The 25,005-nt window shown below is 45.8% G+C and overlaps 2 protein-coding genes and 1 long non-coding RNA gene across 5 annotated transcripts in view; 2 read left to right on the plus strand and 1 right to left on the minus strand.

Annotated features, from left to right (window-relative positions):
• LOC118358469 (histone acetyltransferase KAT6A-like) overlaps nt 1-13,588 on the plus strand; it is a 48,039-nt gene extending 34,451 nt beyond the window's left edge. Inside the window, 8 exon segments of the mRNA XM_052479043.1 lie at nt 236-397; nt 1,114-1,207; nt 5,991-6,222; nt 6,433-6,610; nt 6,713-7,423; nt 7,583-7,850; nt 8,028-10,758; nt 10,760-13,588. Coding sequence (XP_052335003.1) covers nt 236-397; nt 1,114-1,207; nt 5,991-6,222; nt 6,433-6,610; nt 6,713-7,423; nt 7,583-7,850; nt 8,028-10,758; nt 10,760-11,330 — 4,947 coding nt within the window. The 3' untranslated portion in view covers nt 11,331-13,588.
• Nucleotides 13,589-14,422: 834 nt separating this feature from the next.
• LOC118358470 (AP-3 complex subunit mu-2) lies at nt 14,423-24,153 on the plus strand. 3 transcript variants are annotated; one of them, XM_035736346.2, is made up of 9 exons: nt 14,423-14,527; nt 15,005-15,289; nt 15,523-15,694; nt 16,915-17,052; nt 17,177-17,262; nt 17,744-17,877; nt 18,581-18,788; nt 20,731-20,875; nt 21,294-24,153. In XM_035736346.2, exons 2-9 carry the CDS (start codon nt 15,017-15,019, stop codon nt 21,392-21,394), a joined length of 1,257 nt encoding a protein of 418 aa, XP_035592239.1. In that variant the 5' UTR covers nt 14,423-14,527; nt 15,005-15,016; the 3' UTR covers nt 21,395-24,153. The 3 variants fall into 3 exon arrangements, with proteins under 3 accessions (XP_035592239.1, XP_035592237.1, XP_035592238.1); XM_035736344.2 differs by having other exon boundaries at nt 14,427-14,778; XM_035736345.2 differs by having other exon boundaries at nt 14,427-14,762.
• LOC127911717 (uncharacterized) lies at nt 15,704-16,906 on the minus strand. The gene is made up of 3 exons (XR_008079069.1): nt 16,202-16,906; nt 15,939-16,158; nt 15,704-15,895 (listed from the first exon to the last, which is right to left on the minus strand). It is a non-coding gene; the product is annotated as an uncharacterized LOC127911717 (long non-coding RNA).
• Nucleotides 24,154-25,005: the final 852 nt, after the last annotated feature.

Raw genomic sequence — 25,005 nt, forward strand, 5'->3', positions numbered from 1 at the left:
TTACTCATTTAAGGTTCGGAAACGGGCTGAATGGTGCAGTCAAGACTGCCCTTTTTAACGTGGATCATTGTAGTCAAACTCATGTCATACTTGTATTTGGTATATTCATGTGCACGTTTGCCTCGGCAACTTGGTGGTTGCTCTCTGTGCTCATGTCATGCAAATCAGATTCCTTTCAGGCAATACAGGTTCATTCATTTAATTTATTCATGGTGTGTTTGTTTTGTTTTCTCAGGTGGATGGGAACATGAGCACAATCTACTGTCAGAACCTATGTCTGTTGGCCAAGCTGTTCCTGGATCACAAAACGCTGTACTACGACGTGGAGCCCTTCCTCTTCTACGTTCTAACACAGAATGACAGCAAGGGCTGCCACCTGGTGGGCTACTTTTCTAAGGTACGTCTAACCACCAAATCATCCAAAATAAACACATAAATAAATAAATAAATAATCACAACCGGTTAAACCCTAAAGTTGCCTTTAGGGACAGATCTAGGATCAGCTTACCCTCCCATAAATCCTAACCTTAACCATTAGTGGAATTGCACAAAGTTGTCTTTAGATCAGTGTCTGGACGCACCTTAATTCTGTTCTCGTGAAATACCTCAGTATGCTAGTGAAATACCTCAGTATGCTAGTGAAATACCTCAGTATGCTAGTGAAATACCTCAGTATGCTAGTGAAATACCTCAGTATTCTAGTGAAATACCTCAGTATGCTAGTGAAATACCTCAGTATTCTAGTGAAATACCTCAGTATTCTAGTGAAATACCTCAGTATGCTAGTGAAATACCTCAGTATGCTAGTGAAATACCTCAGTATGCAGAGAAACCTCTGCTGCTTTGATGCTCTGTCTCACCGCTTACTGTCTGTACGGATGCAGGTGCTCTTATTAACATACAGAATAGCTGCCAAAACACTGCAATGATCTTTACACACACACACACACACACACACACACACACACACACACACACACACACACACACACACACACACACACACACACACACACACACACACACACAGAGACCTCTACTTTTTCTCAAGAGTACATCACCATGCCTTTCCCCCCCTCATTGGAATCTCTCACGCTCTCTTTCCCCCTCCAGGAGAAGCATTGTCAACAGAAGTACAACGTGTCCTGCATCATGATTCTTCCCCAGTACCAGCGCAAAGGCTACGGTCGCTTCCTCATCGACTTCAGTAAGGAGCTCCGCCCAGGCTCAGCTACAGCTCCTCTTTGATGCAGTGCAAATTGCTCTAAGCTGCTGTCGAGTTGTGGGTCAATGCCATCAGAATAGCAGTCAATCCCATTGAATTGAACTAGCAACACTTTGGGATCTGATTCAAAGTGGCTGTAATGAATAATGTCCAGTCCAATTCCTTGTTGAGTTGAATAAGTGAAACCTCATTGGACCCTTCCTACTCCGCTTAGCTGTTTGGAATGGGATGCTTTAGAAGGTGGTTGTTTTGAGGAAAGCTGAACCACTATCATGTTGTGGTAGAGATAGTTGCATTTTTTTATACAATTCAGACTGAATTGTATACACCAGGAGTCAGACTGAATTGTATACACCAGCAGTCAGACTGAATTGTATACACCAGCAGTCAGACTGAATTGTATACACCAGCAGTCAGACTGAATTGTATACAACAGCAGTCAGACTGAATTGTATACACCAGCAGTCAGACTGAATTGTATACACCAGCAGTCAGACTGAATTGTATACACCAGCAGTCAGACTGAATTGTATACACCAGCAGTCAGACTGAATTGTATACACCAGCAGTCAGACTGAATTGTATACACCAGCAGTCAGACTGAATTGTATTCACCAGCAGTCAGACTGAATTGTATACACCAGCAGTCATAGGCTGAATTGTATACACCAGCAGTTAGACTGAATTGTATACACCAGCAGTCATAGGCTGAATTGTATACACCAGCAGTCATAGGCTGAATTGTATACACCAGCAATCATTGGCTGAATTGTATACACCAGCAGTCATAGGCTGAATTGTATACACCAACAGTCGTAGGCTGAATTGTATACACCAACAATCATTGGCTGAATTGTATACACCAGCAGTCAGACTGAATTGTATACACCAGCAGTCAGACTGAATTGTATACACCAGCAGTCAGACTGAATTGTATACACCAGCAGTCAGACTGAATTGTATACACCAGCAGTCAGACTGAATTGTATACACCAGCAGTCAGACTGAATTGTATTCACCAGCAGTCAGACTGAATTGTATACACCAGCAGTCATAGGCTGAATTGTATACACCAGCAGTTAGACTGAATTGTATACACCAGCAGTCATAGGCTGAATTGTATACACCAGCAGTCATAGGCTGAATTGTATACACCAGCAATCATTGGCTGAATTGTATACACCAGCAGTCATAGGCTGAATTGTATACACCAACAGTCATTGGCTGAATTGTATACACCAGCAGTCATAGGCTGAATTGTATACACCAACAGTCGTAGGCTGAATTGTATACACCAACAGTCAGACTGAATTGTATACACCAACAGTCAGACTGAATTGTATACACCAGCAATCATAGGCTGAATTGTATACACCAACAGTCATTGGCTGAATTGTATACACCAGCAGTCATAGGCTGAATTGTATACACCAACAGTCCTAGGCTGAATTGTATACGCCAGCAGTCCTAGGCTGAATTGTATACACCAACAGTCCTAGGCTGAATTGTATACACCAACAGTAAGACTGAATTGTATACACCAACAGTCAGACTGAATTGTATACGCCAGCAGTCAGGCTGAATTGTATACGCCAGCAGTCAGGCTGAATTGTATACGCCAGCAGTCAGACTGAATTGGATACGCCAGCAGTCCGACTGAATTGTATACACCAACAGTCCTAGGCTGAATTGTATACGCCAGCAGTCAGACTGAATTGTATACGCCAGCAGTCAGACTGAATTGTATACGCCAACAGTCAGACTGAATTGTATACGCCAACAGTCAGACTGAATTGTATACACCAACAGTCAGACTGAATTGTATACGCCAGCAGTCAGACTGAATTGTATACACCAACAGTCAGACTGAATTGTATACACCAGCAGTCAGACTGAATTGTATACACCAACAGTCAGACTGAATTGTATACGCCAGCAGTCAGACTGAATTGTATACACCAACAGTCAGACTGAATTGTATACGCCAGCAGTCATAGGCTGAATTGTATACACCAGCAGTCAGACTGAATTGTATACACCAGCAGTCAGACTGAATTGTATACACCAGCAGTCATAGGCTGAATTGTATACACCAGCAGTCATTGGCTGAATTGTATACACCAGCAGTCATAGGCTGAATTGTATACACCAACAGTCAGACTGAATTGTATACACCAACAGTCAGACTGAATTGTATACACCAACAGTCAGACTGAATTGTACACGCCAGCAGTCAGACTGAATTGGATCGCCAGCAGTCTGACTGAATTGTATACACCAACAGTCAGACTGAATTGTATACGCCAGCAGTCAGACTGAATTGTACACACCAGCAGTCAGACTGAATTGTATATGCCAGCAGTCAGGCTGAATTGTATACGCCAGCAGTCAGACTGAATTGTACACACCAGCAGTCAGACTGAATTGTATACACCAACAGTCAGACTGAATTGTATACACCAGCAGTCAGACTGAATTGTATACACCAGCAGTCAGACTGAATTGTACACACCAGCAGTCAGACTGAATTGTATACACCAACAGTCAGACTGAATTGTATACACCAGCAGTCAGACTGAATTGTATACACCAGCAGTCAGACTGAATTGTATACGCCAGCAGTCAGACTGAATTGTACACACCAACAGTCAGACTGAATTGTATACGCCAGCAGTCAGACTGAATTGTATACACCAGCAGTCAGACTGAATTGTATACACCAGCAGTCAGACTGAATTGTATACGCCAGCAGTCAGACTGAATTGTATACGCCAACAGTCAGACTGAATTGTATACACCAGCAGTCAGACTGAATTGTATACGCCAGCAGTCAGACTGAATTGTATACACCAGCAGTCAGACTGAATTGTATACACCAGCAGTCAGACTGAATTGTATACACCAGCAGTCAGACTGAATTGTATACACCAGCAGTCAGACTGAATTGTATACACCAGCAGTCAGACTGAATTGTATACGCCAACAGTCAGACTGAATTGTATACACCAACAGTCAGACTGAATTGTACACGCCAGCAGTCAGACTGAATTGGATACGCCAGCAGTCCGACTGAATTGTATACACCAACAGTCAGACTGAATTGTATACGCCAGCAGTCAGACTGAATTGTACACACCAGCAGTCAGACTGAATTGTATATGCCAACAGTCAGACTGAATTGGATACGCCAGCAGTCCTAGGCTGAATTGTATACACCAGCAGTCAGACTGAATTGTATACACCAAGAGTCAGACTGAATTGTATACACCAGCAGTCAGACTGAATTGTATACACCAGCAGTCAGACTGAATTGTATACGCCAGCAGTCAGACTGAATTGTATACGCCAACAGTCAGACTGAATTGGATACGCCAGCAGTCCTAGGCTGAATTGTATACGCCAGCAGTCAGACTGAATTGTATACGCCAACAGTCAGACTGAATTGTATACGCCAACAGTCAGACTGAATTGTATACGCCAACAGTCAGACTGAATTCGATACGCCGGCAGTCCTAGGCTGAATTGTATACACCAACAGTCAGACTGAATTGTATACACCAGCAGTCAGACTGAATTGTATACGCCAACAGTCAGACTGAATTCGATACGCCGGCAGTCCTAGGCTGAATTGTATACACCAGCAGTCAGACTGAATTGTATACACCAGCAGTCATAGACTGAATTGTATACACCAACAGTCAGACTGAATTGTATACACCAGCAGTCAGACTGAATTGTATACACCAGCAGTCAGACTGAATTGTATACACCAGCAGTCATAGACTGAATTGTATACACCAGCAGTCATAGACTGAATTGTATACACCAACAGTCAGACTGAATTGTATACACCAGCAGTCAGACTGAATTGTATACACCAGCAGTCATAGACTGAATTGTATACACCAGCAGTCATAGACTGAATTGTATACACCAACAGTCAGACTGAATTGTATACACCAGCAGTCAGACTGAATTGTATACGCCAGCAGTCAGACTGAATTGTATACACCAACAGTCAGACTGAATTGTATACACCAGCAGTCATAGACTGAATTGTATACACCAACAGTCAGACTGAATTGTATACACCAGCAGTCAGACTGAATTGTATACACCAGCAGTCATAGACTGAATTGTATACACCAACAGTCAGACTGAATTGTATACACCAACAGTCAGACTGAATTGTATACACCAGCAGTCAGACTGAATTGTATACGCCAGCAGTCAGACTGAATTGTATACGCCAACAGTCAGGCTGAATTGGATACACCAACAGTCATAGGCTGAATTGGATACGCCAGCAGTCAGACTGAATTGGATACACCAACAGTCAGACTGAATTGGATACACCAACAGTCAGACTGAATTGGATACACCAACAGTCATAGGCTGAATTGGATACACCAACAGTCATAGGCTGAATTTTATACACCAACAGTCATAGACTGAATTGTATACACCAACAGTCATAGACTGAATTTTATACACCAACAAACATAGACTGAATTTTATACACCAACAGTCATAGACTGAATTGTATACACCAACAGTCATAGACTGAATTGTATACACCAACAGTCATAGACTGAATTGTATACACCAACAGTCATAGACTGAATTTTATACACCAATAGTCATAGACTGAATTTTATACACCAACAGTCATAGACTGAACTGTGTACACCAATGTCAATTAAGCTTGTATAGTCTACCGATTATAACATTGATCTTGTTCTCACCCATCCCCCTTCCCTTCCAGGCTACCTGCTGTCCAAGCAGGAGGGCCAGCCCGGCTCCCCAGAGAAGCCCCTGTCAGACCTGGGTCGTCTGTCATACATGGCCTACTGGCGCAGCGTGGTGCTGGAGTGTCTCCATGAGGTCCGCGACCGCCAGCTCACCATCCGACGCCTCAGCAAGATCACTGGCATCTGCCCCCAGGATATCACTGCCACGCTGCACCACCTCAACATGCTGGAGCAGAGAGGCGAGCGGTGAGAAACTCTCACACACTCAGAGGCATAATCATGATGACATAAATTCAACGATGCAGAAATTAGCAACAACCTGCTAAACTACAAGCCCATTGAAAGCTGGCGTGACGATTCTACAGCATAGAACGCCCGTATTTGGCAGCCGTCATTTGTTCAGAGTAGTTCTTCCCTCCCTGTAGAGTTAACCAAACTGTCTCTGTCCCCCTGTAGGCTAGTCCTGGTGCGTAAGGAGAAGCTGGTGTCCAGCCACATGGCTTGTCTCACCGCCAGGCCCCGGCTGCTAGAGGTGGACCCAGACTGTCTCCGCTGGACCCCCGTCATCGTCACCAACACTGTGGTTTCAGAGGGCGAGGAGGAGGAGGAGGAAGGAGAGGATACCTGCAAGGAGGTGCATAAAATAATACTTCAGTATATTTTTTTTATTTCAGATGAATGACATTACAACAATGACTTGAATGGATTAGAGGTAAATTTAGTTAATATTTTACAGATCAAGCCTAGCCACAAAGTGTCTCCACTCCCCTGGCTCGTCCGAGGAGAAGAGGAAGAGGAGGAGGAGATGATAAAGTGCTTCCCGGGGTTCCCCACCAGCCAAAGCTCTCCGGCCTCCTCCCCAGTCCGCTGTCCCCCGCCCGTCCCCGACCACCGGTCCCCTCCCCCCGCCAACGGAGAGCGCAGGGGCAGGGGCCGCCCACCCAAGAACTGGCCCTGGGGCAAGGTGAAGGATGGGCCACGGACTGAGAGGAGGCCGGGACCGGGACGACCTCCAAAGATACGGTTGGAGGTGCAGGATTTCGATGAGGAGGAGGACAGGGCTGAGGGCACTAAAATCAGCTCCACCTCTGGCAGCAGCCCACCCTCCCTGTTCTCTTTAGACAGACAGCTGGCTGATTCTACAGGTACCTTCAGGCCCCTAGAGATGCTTGGCAGGCACCCTGCTGTCCCTCCCCCACGCAGCAGAGGGCGCCCTCCCAGGAAGAAGGGGGGCCCCAAGTGCAGGCTGAGTGAGGGTCTCGGAGAAACCTTGCCCCAGCTGCCCCTGGTGCCCAGGCTCAGCGACCCGCCTCCAGTCAGACGGAGCTGCTTCAGTGAAAGCAGCGAGGAAGAGGAGGAGGAGGAGGATGAAGATGATGATGACGAGGAGAGGGGGACTCACTCCCCACCCATCCTCACAAAGCCCACCTTGGGGCTCAAGTGCAAGGTGAATGGAAAGAATAAAGTTCTTCTTGATACAGGTCACTTGAAATGATGAGATAGTAGGAACCTCTAAAGAAACATTTGCAAGATGATTTGACTACTTACTGCTTGTTTGCAAAAAAATGTCTATTATATTTCAATAGCTGTTCCCATGTCTCCACAGAAGCCGTTGAGGAAGAGGCGCATGCGTCAGCGCAGCCACAGCCACGCCCACAGCAGCGTGGTGACAGAGACAATCTCTGAAACCACCGAGGTGCTGGACGAGCCCTTCGTAGACTCTGACTCTGAGAGGCCCATGCCCCGGCTGGAGGAGGAGAGCCCCCTGGGACACCCCCTGAGGTGTTACCCCCCGGCCCGCTCCGCCCTACGACACACAGAGACACCGCCCAAGAGAGCCCAACGAGCCAACCTCACAGAGTCAGAGGAGGATGGTGAGGCCATAGGAGTCCTTAGAGCTAACAGAGCAGTTATTTATATACCACGGTGTTGGTGTATAGTACATGTTGGAGCAGAGCTGTATGTTAGCTAGGCATTGATATACAGTACTTGCTTGAGTAGATATGCATGTGTAACAATGGATTTCTCTCCCATTCTCTGTTCTTGTACAGAACCCACTCCTGTTCTGAAGCCAGCGTCCTTCCTACGGAACCCAGAGCCCACGGTGTCAGCAGAGACCCCGGTGGCCAACCCAGAGACCCCCATCAAGAAGAAGAAAGGCTGGCCCAAGGGCAAGCCCCGTAAGCCCCGTAAGCCCCTGCACTGGAAGAAACGGCCGGGCAGCGGGGCAAAGCCGGATGCAGGGGACACTAGCCTGACCAACTCAGGGGACCCTCCACCCCCCAAGATCAAGATGAAGCCGGGCCGCAAGCCCCAGAGCTGGTACCTACAGCGGGCCCAGGAGGAGGCCGAGAGGCAGGAGGCAGAGAGACAGAGGCTGAGTCTGGGAGGGGTGCAGCAGCTAGACAAGCCCCTCCAGCAGCTAGAGGACCGAGCATGCAAGAGGGCCTCCAGAGCCACAGCCACCGACAACGACAAACACAAAGACTCTGATGAAGAGGATGACTACCTCCCCAAGCCGGTGGAGCAGAGAATCCCCAAGAGGCGGGGGAGACCACCCAAAAACCCAGCCCTGCGACAACAACCAGTCCCAAAGCAGCCCACTGTCTCAGAGCCAGAAGAGGAGGAGGAGACAGCGAGGGGCTGGGTAGAGGACAAGCTCAGCCATCCACCGTCCCGTTCCCTGCTCTCTCCGTCCTCTACCGGAGGCCCCAGGGCTCCCCAGCCCAGTCGACCAGACATGGACAGAGTCATGGCCGACAGGGATGAGGAAGATGAGGAGAGGGAGGATGAAGAGTGTGCCACCCTGGGCACCAGCAGCAGAAGGACTGCGGCCACGCCGGGCTCAGGCAGCAGACGCAGTGACGACCACGATGCAGACGATGAAGGAGACGGACACCTGGAGGACAAGAGCAACAGCAAAAAGCGGAAGAGCCAGGACTCTGAGGAGGAAGAGGATGAAGACGACGAGGAAGAACCTACCTCCCCTGCCTGCTCTCCTCCCGTCAAAGAAGAACCCCAGGGCGGGGAAGGTTTTTTAGACATGCAGGGCAGTGTGCAGGCCAGAGACTCCTACGTCAGCAAGCAGGAGGAGGACGAAGAGGAGGACGAAGAGGCGGAGGAGCTGCAGGAGGTGAAGTGCCGGCCTCTGGACACGCCACAGGACGAGAGAAGGCGGCGGGAGGCAGAGGAGTCAGCAGCAGCGGCCGCGGCGGTGGAAACGGTGACGGCCATCTCAGTCCCCTCTGAGCCCCTGGAGCTGCAGCTGCTGCACCCTGAGGACAAGACTGTCACGCTGCTGATGGAGCCCCAGCACCCTCACCAGCACCCCGACTCCTTCAAGGAGGAGCTGAGCCACCACCACGGGTCCCACCATGGTCAGCACCACCACAGCAACGAGCTGGACCTGGAGACGGTGCAGGCGGTCCAGTCTCTGACCCAGGGAGAGGCCCAGGACGAGGAGCCAGAGAGCCACGGAGTCTCCCATGGAGCCTACCAGGACTGTGAAGAGACGCTGGCCGCCTGCCGCACCCTACAGAGCTACAGCCATGCCGGGGAGGCAGAGGAGGAGACTACCCACCTTGCCCTGGTGGAGGAGTGTGGAACCTCCCAGCACAGCAGCCCCCTTCCCCACACTAACCCCCCCATGCCCCCCTTACCCAGCCAGTCAGTCCGCTCCATCAACAGCCCAGCAGGCATGATGGAATCTGGGCTGGGGCAGCAAAGAGGGGGCACACCAGGCCCTACTGGGGGAACAGGGGCAACGGGAGGAGGGTACACCCAGATCACTCCTGAGCACCCCAGTTCCTTGTCGGCCCCATCCCAGCAGAACATGGAGACCAGTCCCATGATGGACGTTCCGTCGGTGTCTGACCACTCCCAGCAGGTGGTGGACAGTGGCTTCAGCGACCTGGGCAGCATCGAGAGCACCACAGAGAACTACGACAATCCCAGCAGCTACGACTCCACCATGGGCGGCGGGGGCAACGGGGGAGGGAACAACGGCAGTAACCATGCGGCCGTGGCTGTGGCTGCCTCTTCCTCGTCATCGACGGGCTCCTCTTCCTCCAGCTCGGTCACACCCTCCTCACAGGGCAGCAGCTGCTCCTTTGTCCCGGCGCCCTGTCTCACGTCTTCCAGCGGCGCAGTGACATCACAGCTCGCCATGGGCAGCTGCAGTCTCATCCAACAAACTGGACCAGGGCTCAATAACGGGCCGGGAGGCAACAATGGTGGCAACAACAGCGTGCCCCCGCCGCCACCCCGTCCCCCATCTGCCAACACCCACCAAGGCATCAAGTCCCCTCAGAGCTGTGTGATCGAGAGGCTGCCCAGCGCCAGCCAGCAATCCCAGAAAAAGGTGCAGCATCAGCCCCCTCAGCAGCAGCAGCAGCAGGCTCCCCACCCCCCGCCCTCGGCCCCACCAACCCCCCACCCGCCCCAGCAGCAGCAACCTCTGTCCCAGTGCAGTATGGGGAACGGCTTTGGCTCCACGCCTATGATCATGGAGATCCCTGAGAGTGCCTCCCAGGGAGGGGGCCGCAGCCTGTATGAGCGGATGGGCCAGGACTTTGGTGCAGGGGGTTACCCCCAGCCCTCGGCCACGTTCAGCCTGGCTAAGCTGCAGCAGCTCACCAACACTATCATGGACCCCCACGCCATGCCCTACTCTCACTCGGCCTCTGTCACATCTTACGCCACCAGTGTTTCTCTGTCTAACCCCGGACTGGCCCAGCTCTCCCCCTCCCCACTCCCTCCCTTAGCCCAGGGCCAGGCCACCATGACCCCCTCCACAACTGAGCTCTGGCTCCATGAACCTGGGCTCCCTGCAGCTGCAGTGCAACATGCCCTCCAGCAACATCGGCCTGCCTCCCCCACCCCACACCCAGCGGCTGCAGGGCCAAATGGCCACGGTGAAGGGCCACATCTCCATCCGCTCCAAGGCCCAGCTGGCCCCCGCTCCCTCCCCGCACCAGCAGCAACTGTACGGACGCAGCTCTGGGGCCGTGGCCATGCAGGGCTCGCCCCGCACCCTGGCTGTGCAGCGTGGCATGATGCCCAACCTCATGCCCACGCCGGCTGGCTACAACACCATGAACATGAACCAGCTGAACGCCATGTCGGCAGGCTACCGCATGCCACAGCCCATGATGAACAGTGGTTACCATGGGAACCCCCCTTACATGAACCAGCCCACCCAGTACCCCATGCAGATGCAGATGGGCATGATGGGGGGACAGGGGTACCCACAGCAGCCTATGCAGCCCAATCACCACGGCAACATGATGTACACGGGCCCCACCCACCACAGCTACGCCGGCGTCCCCAAACAGTCGCCTTACATGAGCAGATGAGCAGAGCACCGAAGAACAACACCGCAGCTCTAGAGACGGAGATGGGAGGAACACTCTCCAACCTGACCTGACACTCGCTGATGGAGGGAGGGATTCTGCCTCTCTTTACTGAATGACTTACTGTTGTATCCACCCTCTCCAAAGCCCGACCGAGCGCAAAGAGAGGGAGGACTATGTTTTTCTGTTTTGTATGTTGTCATTTTGTTCCATTCAGTTGGACACATTTCCCCCCCAAGCTGGCTGTGTAGGGAGTGAGCTGGCAGAGCTGGGGCGATACATCACGGCTAAATGGTCCCCTGGTACTGAATGGCAGACTGCTCTAGTCTAGTCAGACCTAAACGACATGCTCCTCTGGCACAGTTTCTACGCTAACAGAAGAGCTCCTCTCCACTGTTTACCTGGCAGAGAGTGGAGGAGGTGGAAGAGGGAGATGGACTTTGGAGGACCTTACATTGTCAAAACTGAGAAAGGAAAAAAAAGTGGTTAACTAAATATATGAAACCATGCACACAATCTTTTAATTGAAATAGGAAGCCTTACCTTTAAAAAAGAGACTATGATTATAATTGTAGATGGACTTGTTTTTTTAATTTTATTATTATTTTGAATACTTTTATTTTTATTTTGACAGCTGTTGAAAAGAACTTGTGTGCAGTCCAACCTGTCTATGCTTTGATCGTGGCATACTGGAATGGTGGTTCACCCTCTAGCTCCGACACGTTCTCACATACACGGTGATCCGTGGCATTTGTCTCAGATATGAGTAGAAGTGGGGCCTCATTGGAGAACAACAGAGTAACAAGTGTGGAGGGTCTTCTAGGTAAGACGGTGTGTATCAGGGCAGAACAGAGGAATACAGTGATGGAGCAGAGACGAGGGGTCCATTAGCCTGTCCATAAATAAATAAACCAGTAATCTCAGCATCACCCACAGGATGCTGTAGCTGTTTGTTCTGAAATGATGAGGTGTAAATGTTCTGGTACTTCCTGTTGATTCACAGCACAGTCCACCAGTCTCCCATTGCAGCATTCACACGTTTTTCATCACACTCCATAGAAGGCTATTAGGCCTTTTTACTCCATTGATGGTGTACATCTGTCAGCCCCATGCAGTTTACCTTCCATGGAATAAATAAATACACAGAGATTTGAGGTCAAACTCACTGCTTTAAGGAACATCCGCTGTTGGAAATCAGCTGAGCCGCTTCGTTAAGTGTTAGTGACAGGCATCCTCTCTGAAGGGTGTTTTCTGTTAACCAGTTAATCTGTGCAATTCTAACGTGCACTCCCATTGACTAGTAGAGATGTCTGAGCTCTATGGACTATCGGCATCTAGAGAGGTGGCCGATGCCAAATACTGTGCATTGTGTACGCCCACCACACACGCAAACATCTGGATGGTTACCGTGTTAGGATGGGGAGGGTGGGTTAAGAATTTACCCAGTTGTCTCAGTGTTCCAGTATTCAAAGTCAAAATGAGGATACTTTTCTTACAGACCTGACGTTTCATATATTATTTGTGTGTATTGTTTTTCGTTTGTTTGTTTTATTTTCTCTGAATTTTATCAGACTGGGCAGCTTTCTTTTATGACACAAGCTGACTCTTTTTGACTTTAGAACCTATTGTAGAGAATGTTTTTTCTATAATATAAAGAAATTCTGACGTTGATATTGGTACTGTCATTTTTTTCACTTCTGTTTCAGGAACAAAAACAATACATATTTTTTAGCTTGACTCTTGAGGTAATATTATAAAGAAATTTTTAAAAAATTAAAAAAAATACCACTCACTTTTAGTGAATTTAAGATGCCTTTAACCTCTCCATTCCACTCATCTCTAGAGTTTTCTATCTTTGTGTAGTATATTAATGCTATTTTAAAACAAAAGGAACAAACAAATATCTAAAGGTCACTTAGCTGTTCTTTTGTTTGGATTATTTGTGTGTGAATAGGACGACTTCTTTACATTTAAGAGGCATGTAAAAATGAGCTCAGTATATTTGTCTGTTTATATCGCTTCCCTTTTTGTATCCTTTGTAATTGTACATGGTGAGTTGTAAGCTAAGAGAGAGCGCAAGATATAGAGAGGAATGGGGCTGGCTGGGTGCCTTGTGAAGGTTGATAGCGCCCGGCTGCCTCGATCTCTCTACTTAGTCCCTGTATGTATTTCCATTTATTAGTTTTTTCTTTCTTAGCAAGTACTTTCAAAGAACTCTGTACATTTTAACATAAAACAAAAATAAATTATGTTGAGCCATTTATGTTGTCATGGTATTTCTTGGCTCTATTGTTCTGACTCCTACCAATTCTAATAATTGCTCCTTGGCAGTGATAATAGTTTCTTTATTTAGAAACGAATGTTGCTTGCTTACATTATTTGTGCCTCTTTGCAGATAAAAAGCCTGTAAATATTGCTATGCTAAGCGGGCTCATATAAGATACAGGCTCGTCGGTGACTGCAAAAAGTCAGACATTCCATTCAAAGGAACCCTATGAAGAAAATGTACCATCATCCCCATCAACAGCTTTCTACTTGTCAAGACACCTGCCACATCTTCAATATAAGCCAGAGTGAGCGATTTTATTATCCTATTTATCATTTACAGAATGACATAGGGAACTGTCAAAGGGTCAGATGATATACTGATTTAACAGTTGGCCTATTATCTCTATTGCACATTTGTATCACACTAGTGGCCTATTATGTGTAACATATTCAAGTAGCCTTCGCTATTTTAAAATACAAAAATATAATTACTATCTATCCTGTCGTCGCAAACACCATGCTCTACCAACTGAGCTACAGAGGACCATTTAAAATTGTATTTCTCATGAATAGAATGTATCCACAAAATGTATCCACAAGATGAAATCTGATACGATCCGTGGACGATGTCTTGACACAAAATGTCAGACACACCGTTTTGGTGAGCCAATCAAGGTGCGTGTTCATCTGCCGTTTAATAGGCGCTGTCCAATTAGAATCGAATTCCGAGTCTGATGTTAAACTTCCGCACTTTGGACCAATCACTATTTGGTAGAGGCGGGCAATTCTTGCTGTTTCTCGTCTCCGATTGGTCCTCTCTGGTGTCAGCTTCCTCATTCCGTTCCAGCTAACGGAGAAGAAGCGAAGGCATTTTCTAATCTTTCATTGAGAAAAGGTGAAGGCGAGAGGAAAACACCAATAGATTGTCTTTGGTATGTAATTACACTTTCTAAACAGACGGAATAGCAGTAAAATATTGAGAGCAATGCATGATTAATTCCGTTCTCGGTATTCACCATCGCTGAATGACGGGATCGCCTGCTGTCACAAGACAACTGTGTGTGGCGGGAGGAGGGTCTGAATCACGGATGTTTGTAGGGATACAGATGCAGGCCCGTCTTCCAGTAAAATACCATATTACCGTCGACTCATCTTATTACTGCACAGGTTCGTGTGCATGCAGGTAACCTACCCGTAGCACGGCCGCCCACTGCGGAACCTGATAGCAGGACCGAATATTTAATGAAATCGTGTCACCCAACATGAAACATTGTCAATGCTCATATATGTATGTCTATATTTATTGAAGGTACCACAAGCGCGGCGTAACTCAGACTTTATTCCAACTGCATGGGATGGTATAGCTAAAACCGTTTTAGAGTCGCTAAATTCTTATTTTCCTATCTCAGCTTCCAGCCAAAATGATCCACAGCCTGTTCCTCGTGAATTCCTCCGGGGACATTTTCCTGGAGAAACACTGGAAGAGCGTTGTGAGCCGCTCCGTGTGCGACTACTTCTTCGAGGCGCAAGAGCGCGCCAGTGAGCCGGAGAATGTGCCCCCCGTCATCCCGACCCCCCACCACTACCTCATCAGCGTCCTCAGGCACCGCATCTACTTTGTGGCGGTCATCCAGAGCGAGGTGCCGCCGCTCTTTGTCATCGAGTTCCTACACAGGGTAGTTGATACATTCCAGGTTTGTACTTGGTATACTAACTTTTCATCCTTTCACTTGTACTTGTTCAGGCTCTTCATCACCACCACCTAGGTCTACTTTGCAATGTAATCTGTCCAGCAGGCTAGAGTCTTAGAACTGGTCACTCTCTCTGAGTTACTGATTGTCTTATTGTTAAGTTACAAGTGTTTTTACTTTTTTAAAGGAAGTCGTAAGTCATTGATCAGAATATACTCATCCCTCCCTGTTATTAGGACTATTTTGGGGTGTGCACAGAGGCAGCGATCAAGGACAATGTGGTGGTAGTATATGAGCTGCTAGAAGAGATGCTGGACAATGGCTTCCCCCTGGCCACAGAGTCCAACATCCTCAAAGAGCTCATCAAGCCACCCACCATCCTGCGCACAGTGGTTAACACCATCACAGGTGGCTGAAGATTACCATGTCTGCCTCTACACAGTCACTATGTCACCACTTTTTCCTGACCATAACAACCTCAACCTCATAGTATTATACCACATAACCTGACCATGAAAAACCTCAACCTCATAGTATTATACCACATAACCTGACCATGAAAAACCTCAACCTCATAGTATTATACCACATAACCTGACCATGAAAAACCTCAACCTCATAGTATTATACCACATAACCTGACCATAACAACCTCAACCTCATAGTATTATACCACATAACCTGACCATGAAAAACCTCAACCTCATAGTATTATACCACATAACCTGACCATGAAAAACCTCAACCTCATAGTATTATACCACATAACCTGACCATGAAAAACCTCAACCTCATAGTATTATACCACATAACCTGACCATGAAAAACCTCAACCTCATAGTATTATACCACATAACCTGACCATGAAAAACCTCAACCTCATAGTATTATACCACATAACCTGACCATAACAACCTCAACCTCATAGTATTATACCACATAACCTGACCATGAAAAACCTCAACCTCATAGTATTATACCACATAACCTGACCATGAAAAACCTCAACCTCATAGTATTATACCACATAACCTGACCATGAAAAACCTCAACCTCATAGTATTATACCACATAACCTGACCATGAAAAACCTCAACCTCATAGTATTATACCACATAACCTGACCATGAAAAACCTCAACCTCATAGTATTATACCACATAACCTGACCATGAAAAACCTCAACCTCATAGTATTATACCACATAACCTGACCATGAAAAACCTCAACCTCATAGTATTATACCACATAACCTGACCATGAAAAACCTCAACCTCATAGTATTATACCACATAACCTGACCATGAAAAACCTCAACCTCATAGTATTATACCACATAACCTGACCATGAAAAACCTCAACCTCATAGTATTATACCACATAACCTGACCATGAAAAACCTCAACCTCATAGTATTATACCACATAACCTGACCATGAAAAACAGGCCCTTAGTCATGACATGTGTTCATCATTATTTACATTATTTCTTAATTATTTACATATTATTGGCAGCATTGGAAATAATACTGTATGTTTTTAAACTTTCCATTTAGACCCATGTCACTGTACACAACTATCTGAATGTGTACATCATGTTTGTGTCATTTGACTGTTCTGTTGTCTGTAGGCAGCACCAATGTAGGGGAGCAGCTCCCTACTGGACAGTTGTCTGTAGTGCCATGGCGACGCACTGGAGTCAAGTATACCAACAACGAGGCCTATTTTGATGTAGTGGAGGAGGTTGATGCCATCATTGATAAATCAGGTATAGTTGGCCCACTGCCCCATCATACTGTCAGCTAAACCTGACCTGACCCATTAAAAACAACAGAAACACAGATCTTGACATTCTGATTGACTCTTTCTCCATCTCTCTCACACACTGTTAGGCTCCACTATCACAGCAGAGATCCAGGGGGTGATTGATGCCTGTGTGAAACTAACAGGCATGCCTGACCTCACTCTCTCGTTCATGGTGGGTCCTCTCTCTCTCTAGCCCAGGGGTAGGCAATAATATTGGCTCGAGGGCCACATTAGGGTTTCAAAATTCAGCGGATGGCTGCACAGATTTTTTCCCCCCAAACCTGTTTGTTTTGTCAAAAGCAATTTAAGGTCAAGAAAAAGGGCAGTTATTTGAAAATATATGTCCATTATAATTTCTACATACTTTCTATCTCCTTTTAGATGTTCAAGAGTAGCCTGGCGTGTTTGTTTTTTAACCCATTGAATGGTCTTGCGGGCCAGATCCGTAGTTTGCCCACTCGTGCTCTAGCCAGTAGTTTATATCCACTCTTGTCCTTAGCAAATAACCTTTCCCTCTCTTACTCTCCTTATGAAATAATTCATGTTTGTAATGTTTTTGACCTGTGTTGTGTAACTGTAGACTTCCTGTCTGTTTCCCCCCCAACCACCTCTCCTTATCTCTATCTTGATATACCTGTCTGATCCTGTTTCAGAACCCTCGTCTGCTAGATGATGTGAGCTTCCACCCGTGTGTGAGGTTCAAGCGCTGGGAAGCTGAGAGGATCCTCTCCTTTATCCCCCCAGACGGAAACTTCCGGCTGCTCTCCTATCACGTCAGCTGCCAGAAGTCAGTACTGCGCTCTTTTTTTACCTCTGCAAAGCCAGACTAAACATCATGTTATGTGCTCAAGGCATAACTCTCACACACACACACACACACACACACACACACACACACACACACACACACACACACACACACACACACACACACACACACACACCGTATCTGAATGTTTGCTTTTTCTTTTCATTGTCTTAATTCAGTCTCCACCCATTAAGGTCAACAAGGTATTTCAAAATTGACATTGTAGTTGGGGCTCAAACTAAAACTTGAGTTGTTGTAAAATGTTAGCTAGATGACGTCCTGTGTTTGGTTTAACGTTACATGAATTATTAAATGGATGTTTTTGGCAAAGCATTAGATATAAGTACAATAGTATAGTGTTGCGGACATCTATTGGTATAGATTGGATCATTATTCACTTGTGGTTTGGCTTGGGAAAACCCAGAAACAATATTTTACAGCAATGCCAGTATGGTAATGCTCTTAATGTTTACATTATATATCCACATTTTTTGTTTGAAGTTTCATGTTTAAAAGTTGTAACAACAATGTAACAAACTGCCATCTGTGCAGAAAATAATTTGCTTGTTCTTTCAGCATTATTCACTTACTTGCACACTTTGTGTTCAGTGTGCTTTGTGCTGTTTCTGTCTCTGTGCCTGTCCTAACTGTGTTATTCTGACACTCTGTGTCTGCCCCTCAGTCTGGTGGCCATCCCAGTGTACGTCAAGCACAACATCACGTTTAGGGAGGGTAGTTCTCAGGGCCGCTTTGAGCTGACCCTGGGCCCCAAGCAGACCATGGGGAAGGGGTTAGAGGCTGTTCTAATCAGCAGCCAGCTACCCAGAGGAGTCCTCAACACCAACCTCAACCCCTCCCAGGGGACATACAACTTCGACCCTGTCACTAAGGTAAGGTGGTGGGAAAAGGAGTGTGTGTGAGAGAAAGGGAGTGACAGTCTGTGTGTGTATGCAGACATGGATTTACCTGACAGGTTTAGTGTCTGCTGTAAACATACAAAAGGGTATACAGTGCATTCGGAAAGTATTTATGACCCCTTGATTTTTCCCCCCCCCCACGTTTTGTTACGTTACAGCCTTATTCTGAAATGGATTAACTAAAAATTGTCATCAATCTACACACAATACCCCATAACGACAAGCGAAAATGGGTTTTTCTAAATTTTTGCAAATATATACAAACAGAAATACCTTATTTACATAAGTATTCAGACCCTTTGCTATGAGACTCGAAATTGAGCTTAGGTGCATCCTGTTTCCATTAATCATCCTTGAGATGTTTCTAAATCTTGGAGTCAACCTGTGGTAAATTCAATTGATTGGATATGATTTGGAAAGGCACACACCTGTCTATATAAGGTCCCACAGTTGACAGTGCATGTCAGAGCAAAAACCAAGGAAGGTGACCAAGATCCTGATGGTCACTCTGACAGAGCTCCAGAGTTCCTCTGTGGAGATGGTTGTCCTTCTGGAAGGTTCTCCCATCTCTGCAGCACTCCACCAATCAAATCAAATTTGATTTGTCACATACACATGGTTAGCAAATGTTAATGCGAGTGTAGCGAAATGCTTGTGCTTCTAGTTCCGACAATGCAGTGATAACCAACGAGTAACCTAACAATTCCACAACTACTACCTTATACACACAGGTGTAAAGGGATAAAGAATATGTACATAAAGATATATGAATGAGTGATGGTACAGAACGGCATAGGCAAGATGCAGTAGCTGGTATAAATTACAGTATATACATATACATATGAGATGAGTCATGTAGGGTATGTAAACATTAAGTGGCATTGTTTAAAGTGGCGAGTGATACATTTTTTTTACATCAATTCCCATTATTAAAGTGGCTGGAGTTGAGTCAATATGTTGGCAGCAGCCACTCAATGTTAGTGGTGGCTGTTTTAACAGTCTGATGGCCTTGAGACTGTTAAACAGGCCTTTATGGTAGATAGGCCAGACAGGCGTCACTCCTCAGTAAAAGGCACATGACAGCCTGCTTGGAGTTTGCCAAAAGGCACCTAAATGACTCACAGACCATGAGAAACAAGATTCTCTGTTCTGATGAAACCAAGATTTAACTCCTTGGCCTGAATGCCAAGTGTCATGTTTGGAGGAAACCTGGCACCATCCCTATGGTGAAGCATGGTGGTGGCAGCATCATGCTGTGTGGATGTTTTTCGGCTGCAGGGACTGGGAGATTAGTCAAGATTGAGAGAAAGATAAACAGAGCAAAGCACAGAGAGATCCTTGATGAAAACCTGTTCCAGAGCACACAGGACCTCAGACTCGCACAGGCCCTCAGACTCGGGTGAAGGTTCACTTTCCAACAGGACAATGACCCAAAGCACAAAGCCAAGACAACGCCAGGAGTGGCTTCGGGACAAGTCTCTGAATGTCCTTGAGTGGCCCAGCCAGAGCCCGGACGTGAACCTGATCAACACAGACCTGAAAGTAGCTGTGCAGCGACGTTCCCCATCCAACCTGACAGGGTTTGAGAGGATCTGCAGAGAAGAATGGGATAAACTCCCCTCTGAATACGTATGTAAATGTGATATTTTTAATGAATTAGCAAACATTTCTAAACCTGTTTATGCCTTGTCATTATGGAGTATTGTGTATAAATGATGAGGGATATTTCTTTTTTGAATAAGGCTATAACGTAACAAAATGTGAAAACAGTCAAGGGGCCTGAATACTTTCCGAATGACTGTATAATCTTACATTTGGTTAATTCCTCCTCGCACCCACCTGTTTGCGTTCAAAACAATACCCTTCTCCCTGTGTGGGAATAACAGTGGAAGGTTGCTGTGTTGTCCCTTTGCAGCTCTTGTCATGGGACGTGGGTAAAATCAACCCTCAGAAGCTGCCTAGTCTAAAGGGCTCTATGAGCCTGCAGGCAGGGGCCTCCAAGCCAGACGAGAACCCCACCATCAACATCCAGTTCAAGATCCAACAGTCGGCCCTTTCAGGTTAAACGCACCTTATCAGAATTGGTTATTACACTCTAGAGTAGCAGTTGCTCCTTAGCCGCTGAACTAGTATTAGTTAACTTTACCCATATTCTTAACCGTAATAATTTTGTGATGAAAGAAATATCTAACCCTAGATAATATATTAATATTGTATCTACTAACTCCATATTAGTCAGCCACATGACATCCACACAGTTTATTCACAGTAACACCTTCTACCACTAGATGGAGACAAGATACTCTATTTGTATTTGCTCTATCGGATACCCACAGAGGTTTGCATCTGTTTCCAAAAGGGATGTGTGCTACTTCTCTTGCAATGGCCAAATCAATGATTTATATGACTTTCTGCAGAATACATATTAAATAGACATGTGACACCTTCTCTCCTTTTAATTGACTTGTTCTTCTCCAGGACTGAAGGTGAATCGGTTGGATATGTACGGGGAGAAATACAAACCATTCAAAGGCATCAAGTACATGACCAAGGCCGGCAAATTCCAGGTGCGGACATAGAGGCTCGGCTCTCCGCTCTCTGGCCTCTGCACCAATACTACTACTGTAAAAGAGAGAGGGAGGTTTCCGATGGTGGGGAATAAATAAAGAAAATATAGGGAAGGGAGTGGCTATGGTACATTCCCTGTGTAAATGCATTTCAGGATTTATCCACACAAACTGTGGGCTCTGCTATCTAACTGAACTAGCTACCACAGAATGTGTGACACGACACACAAAAGCATATTTAATGGAGTTGTTTGCACAGTCAAATAGGTGGCGATAAGAGACTATCCATCTTAATGTGTCTACAGCATTTTTAGTAAGCTAAAGCCTGGAATTGGTCTCTCTGTTGTGTCATTTCTGGTTCCTTTTTCCAATCTCTTTGCTACCCTTTGCGTTCCTTTTGTGAGTGAGAATAGCAGGCAAAATGGTTTTGTGTGCTTCTGCTACTACTTTTCTTCTCATGCTCCCATCCATTCCTTATAACCAACGGCCCAGAGTTTGGATCAATTCGAGTCAACACAGCCACACTGTCATAATTATTTATTGAGTTTATTAAAAAATTTGAACCTTTATTTAACTTGGCAAGTCAGTTAAGAACAAATTCTTATTTACAATGACGGCCTACCAAAAGACAAAAGGCCTCCTGCGGGGACAGGGGCCTGGGATTAAAAAAATAAATACAATATAAATATAGGACAAAACACACATCACTACAAGAGGGACTCAACACTACATAAAAAGAGACCTAAAACAACAACATAACAACAAACCATGACAGCAACACAACAATGGTAGCAGTACAAACGTTGGGCAAAGTCAACAGCACAAAGGTCAAGAAGGAAGAGACAATACATCATGCAAAGCAGCCACAACTGTCAGTAAGAGTGTCCATGATTGAGTCTTTGAATGAAGAGATTGAGATAAACTGTCCAGTTTGAGTGTTGCAGCTTGTTCCAGTCGCTAGCTGCAGCGAAGTGAAAAGAGGAGCGACCCAGGAAAGTGTGTGCTTTGGGGACCTTTAACAGAATGTGACTGGCAGAATGGGTGTTGTATGTGGAGGATGAGGGCTGCAGTAGACATCTGAGATAGGGGGGAGAGATGCCTAAGCGAGTTATATAAATAAGCATCAACCAGTGGGTCTTGCGACGGGTATACAGAGATTACCAGTTTACTGAAGAGTATAGAGTGCAGTGATGTGTCCTATAAGGAGCATTGGTGGCAAATCTGATGGCCGAATGGTAAAGAACATCTAGCCGCTTGAGAGCACCCTCGCCTGCTGATCTATAAATAATGTTTCCGTAATCTAGCATGGGTAGGATGGTCATCTGAATCAGGGTTAGTTTGGCAGCTGGAGTGAAAGAGGAGCGATTACGATAGAGGAAACCAAGTCTAGATTTAACTTGAGCCTGCAGCTTTGATATGTGCTGAGTTAAGCACTGCACTGTCGAGCCATACTCCCAAGTACTTGTATGAGGTGACTACCTCAAGCTCTAAACCCTCAGGTAGTAATAACACCTTTGGGAAGATGGGCATTCGTCTTACCAAACCACATGACCTTTGTTTTGGAGGTGTTCAGAACAAGGTTAAGGGTAGCGAAAGCTTGTTGGACACTAAGAAAGCTTTGAGGTTGCAGTGACACATCCATAATCTGCGCGGAAACCAGATTGCATACCAGAGAGAATACTATAGACATCAAGAAAGCCAGTCAGTTGATTATTGACAAGTTTTATTCCGACACTTGATAAACAGGGCAACATAGAAATGATGCCTAAGCTCGGCCCATTTCTACAATTAATCTTCTTAAAATCTGATTTTACCCTAACCTTAAAGTAAGAGCAAATATATATATATGTTTCCATTAATTTTGACTTTGAGGCTGTAGAATCTGACTTTGTGGTTGTGTTATCTAGTGGGATCCCAGAGTTTCTTCTGGCCAGGACTGGATAAGTTCCTGGCTCTACCTGTATTACATGTCATTCTAAATTCTGTTTTCCCTTGCTACTTTCTCCCTTTACTTATTCCAATGCTCCCTGTTTTCTGAACTTCTCTCTTCGGTCCTCCAAACCAAATGCACTTCTGTGTCTCTCTGTTATCAACTCTGGAGTCACACGCTGGAGTTTGAGAATGCAACATGAAATTCCTCCGCCTGACTCATTCACTACCATGCCTATTGTTCTGTCAACAGTTAATACTGTAGGCATAACCATGTCATTCTCAAATCCAATCTAGTGGTTTGTAGGATGAGGTTGACACACACAGTATGTTACTGTTTTTCGCTCTTTTTCTATATCATGTAAGGCGTCAGGTCGAGCACCTTGCTGTGGCCTACCTGATGTTTTATCCACCTTAATCCATCCTGATGGCCTTTTAAAAAGTATTATTTATTCAACAGTAATATAATCCTGATACGAGCACCAAATCGCATGCTGAATAACCCAGCTCATATCATGCAGCTCAAATGTATCTTTATTACTCTATAGTGAATTCTACAGAGGTTTGAGCATCATGAAGACAGACCAATAACATGAAACATGCTGCCCCCCTATGATGTTATTGAAGCTGTTACTCACAGTGGCCTGCCTGGCTTTCCTCTGTGTAGGTATGTTTTCTATAAGTTCTCCATACTGCAGTTTGATGACACGGTTGGTTGGGTTTCCCTATCAAGAATGTTCAAGGTTCGGGTTTACAGCTTTTGTTTTGTTTGTGTGTTTGTCAAATGAATTCAAATGTAGTTTTACAATGCTATGACATTAAAGAATTAAGAAGTGATATGACATACGTTGAATTATCCAGTCCATTGTGTTCCCCTCTGATAGATACCAGGACATCACAAATCAATGTAGTGGTTGTACCAACTAAAATAACCCAATTTGTCTACATGTTTGTAACAACAAACACATTTCTGTCTAAAAATCATTGAGTATTATAAGAGCCCATTTATGATGATGTATGTGAGGTTTGATTAAAGGTTCATGCCATCCTTTTTAGTTTCACTTAATTTTAATACAATGATCTTGAAATAAAGTATCATCAAAAATGGGAAACGAATGTTTTTGGGTCTGTTTCTTTTCTACCCCATGTCATAGGCTCAGGGGTAAAGTAACGTGGTATGGCCAGGTACTGCATCCAGGTTAAATAAATAGTGGGGGTATGCCGTACCGGTAAAACGCGAGCCTATCACGATTAATACAACATGCCCAAACAAATGTAGGCTTATTTAACATAGCAGCATGACAAATTAGTGAATTGACTGGAAGTCGAGTGGTATACGCTCCAAATTGCGTTGTGGTTTTATAGCACTTACATTTTGTCAAGGCAGGGAGGAGTGGCTGACACGGAGGTGCTCGTGAACAACAGTGGATGCATCAATTCAGGCTACAAGTGTAGACCTAATGACAATCTCAGAATTTCATTACACTACACGTAGGTGTTTTGGAACTGATGTCTCTTTCCATTCATCGAATTGTGGGTGAACAGTGCACTGTTGGGGTCTGAATGCGTTGTGAGTGAACGAATGCGCGCAGGTAGCCTACAGGGGCGACTCTGCTTGTTTGACAATCAGGTGAAAACATCACCTGTGTTTATTGCACATTAAAAGCAATAGGCAGCGTGTCTATAAGGCTTTC

The sequence above is a fragment of the Oncorhynchus keta genome, chromosome 25, assembly GCF_023373465.1.
Source record: "Oncorhynchus keta strain PuntledgeMale-10-30-2019 chromosome 25, Oket_V2, whole genome shotgun sequence".
Classification (NCBI taxonomy): Eukaryota; Metazoa; Chordata; class Actinopteri; order Salmoniformes; family Salmonidae; genus Oncorhynchus; species Oncorhynchus keta.

Coding starts and splice junctions, on each gene's coding strand:
- LOC118358470 (XM_035736344.2), top strand. Junction 15,290..15,522: donor GGGTAGTTGATACATTCCAG/GTTTGTACTTGG, acceptor CCCTGTTATTAG/GACTATTTTGGGGTGTGCAC. Junction 17,263..17,743: donor ACCTCACTCTCTCGTTCATG/GTGGGTCCTCTC, acceptor ATCCTGTTTCAG/AACCCTCGTCTGCTAGATGA.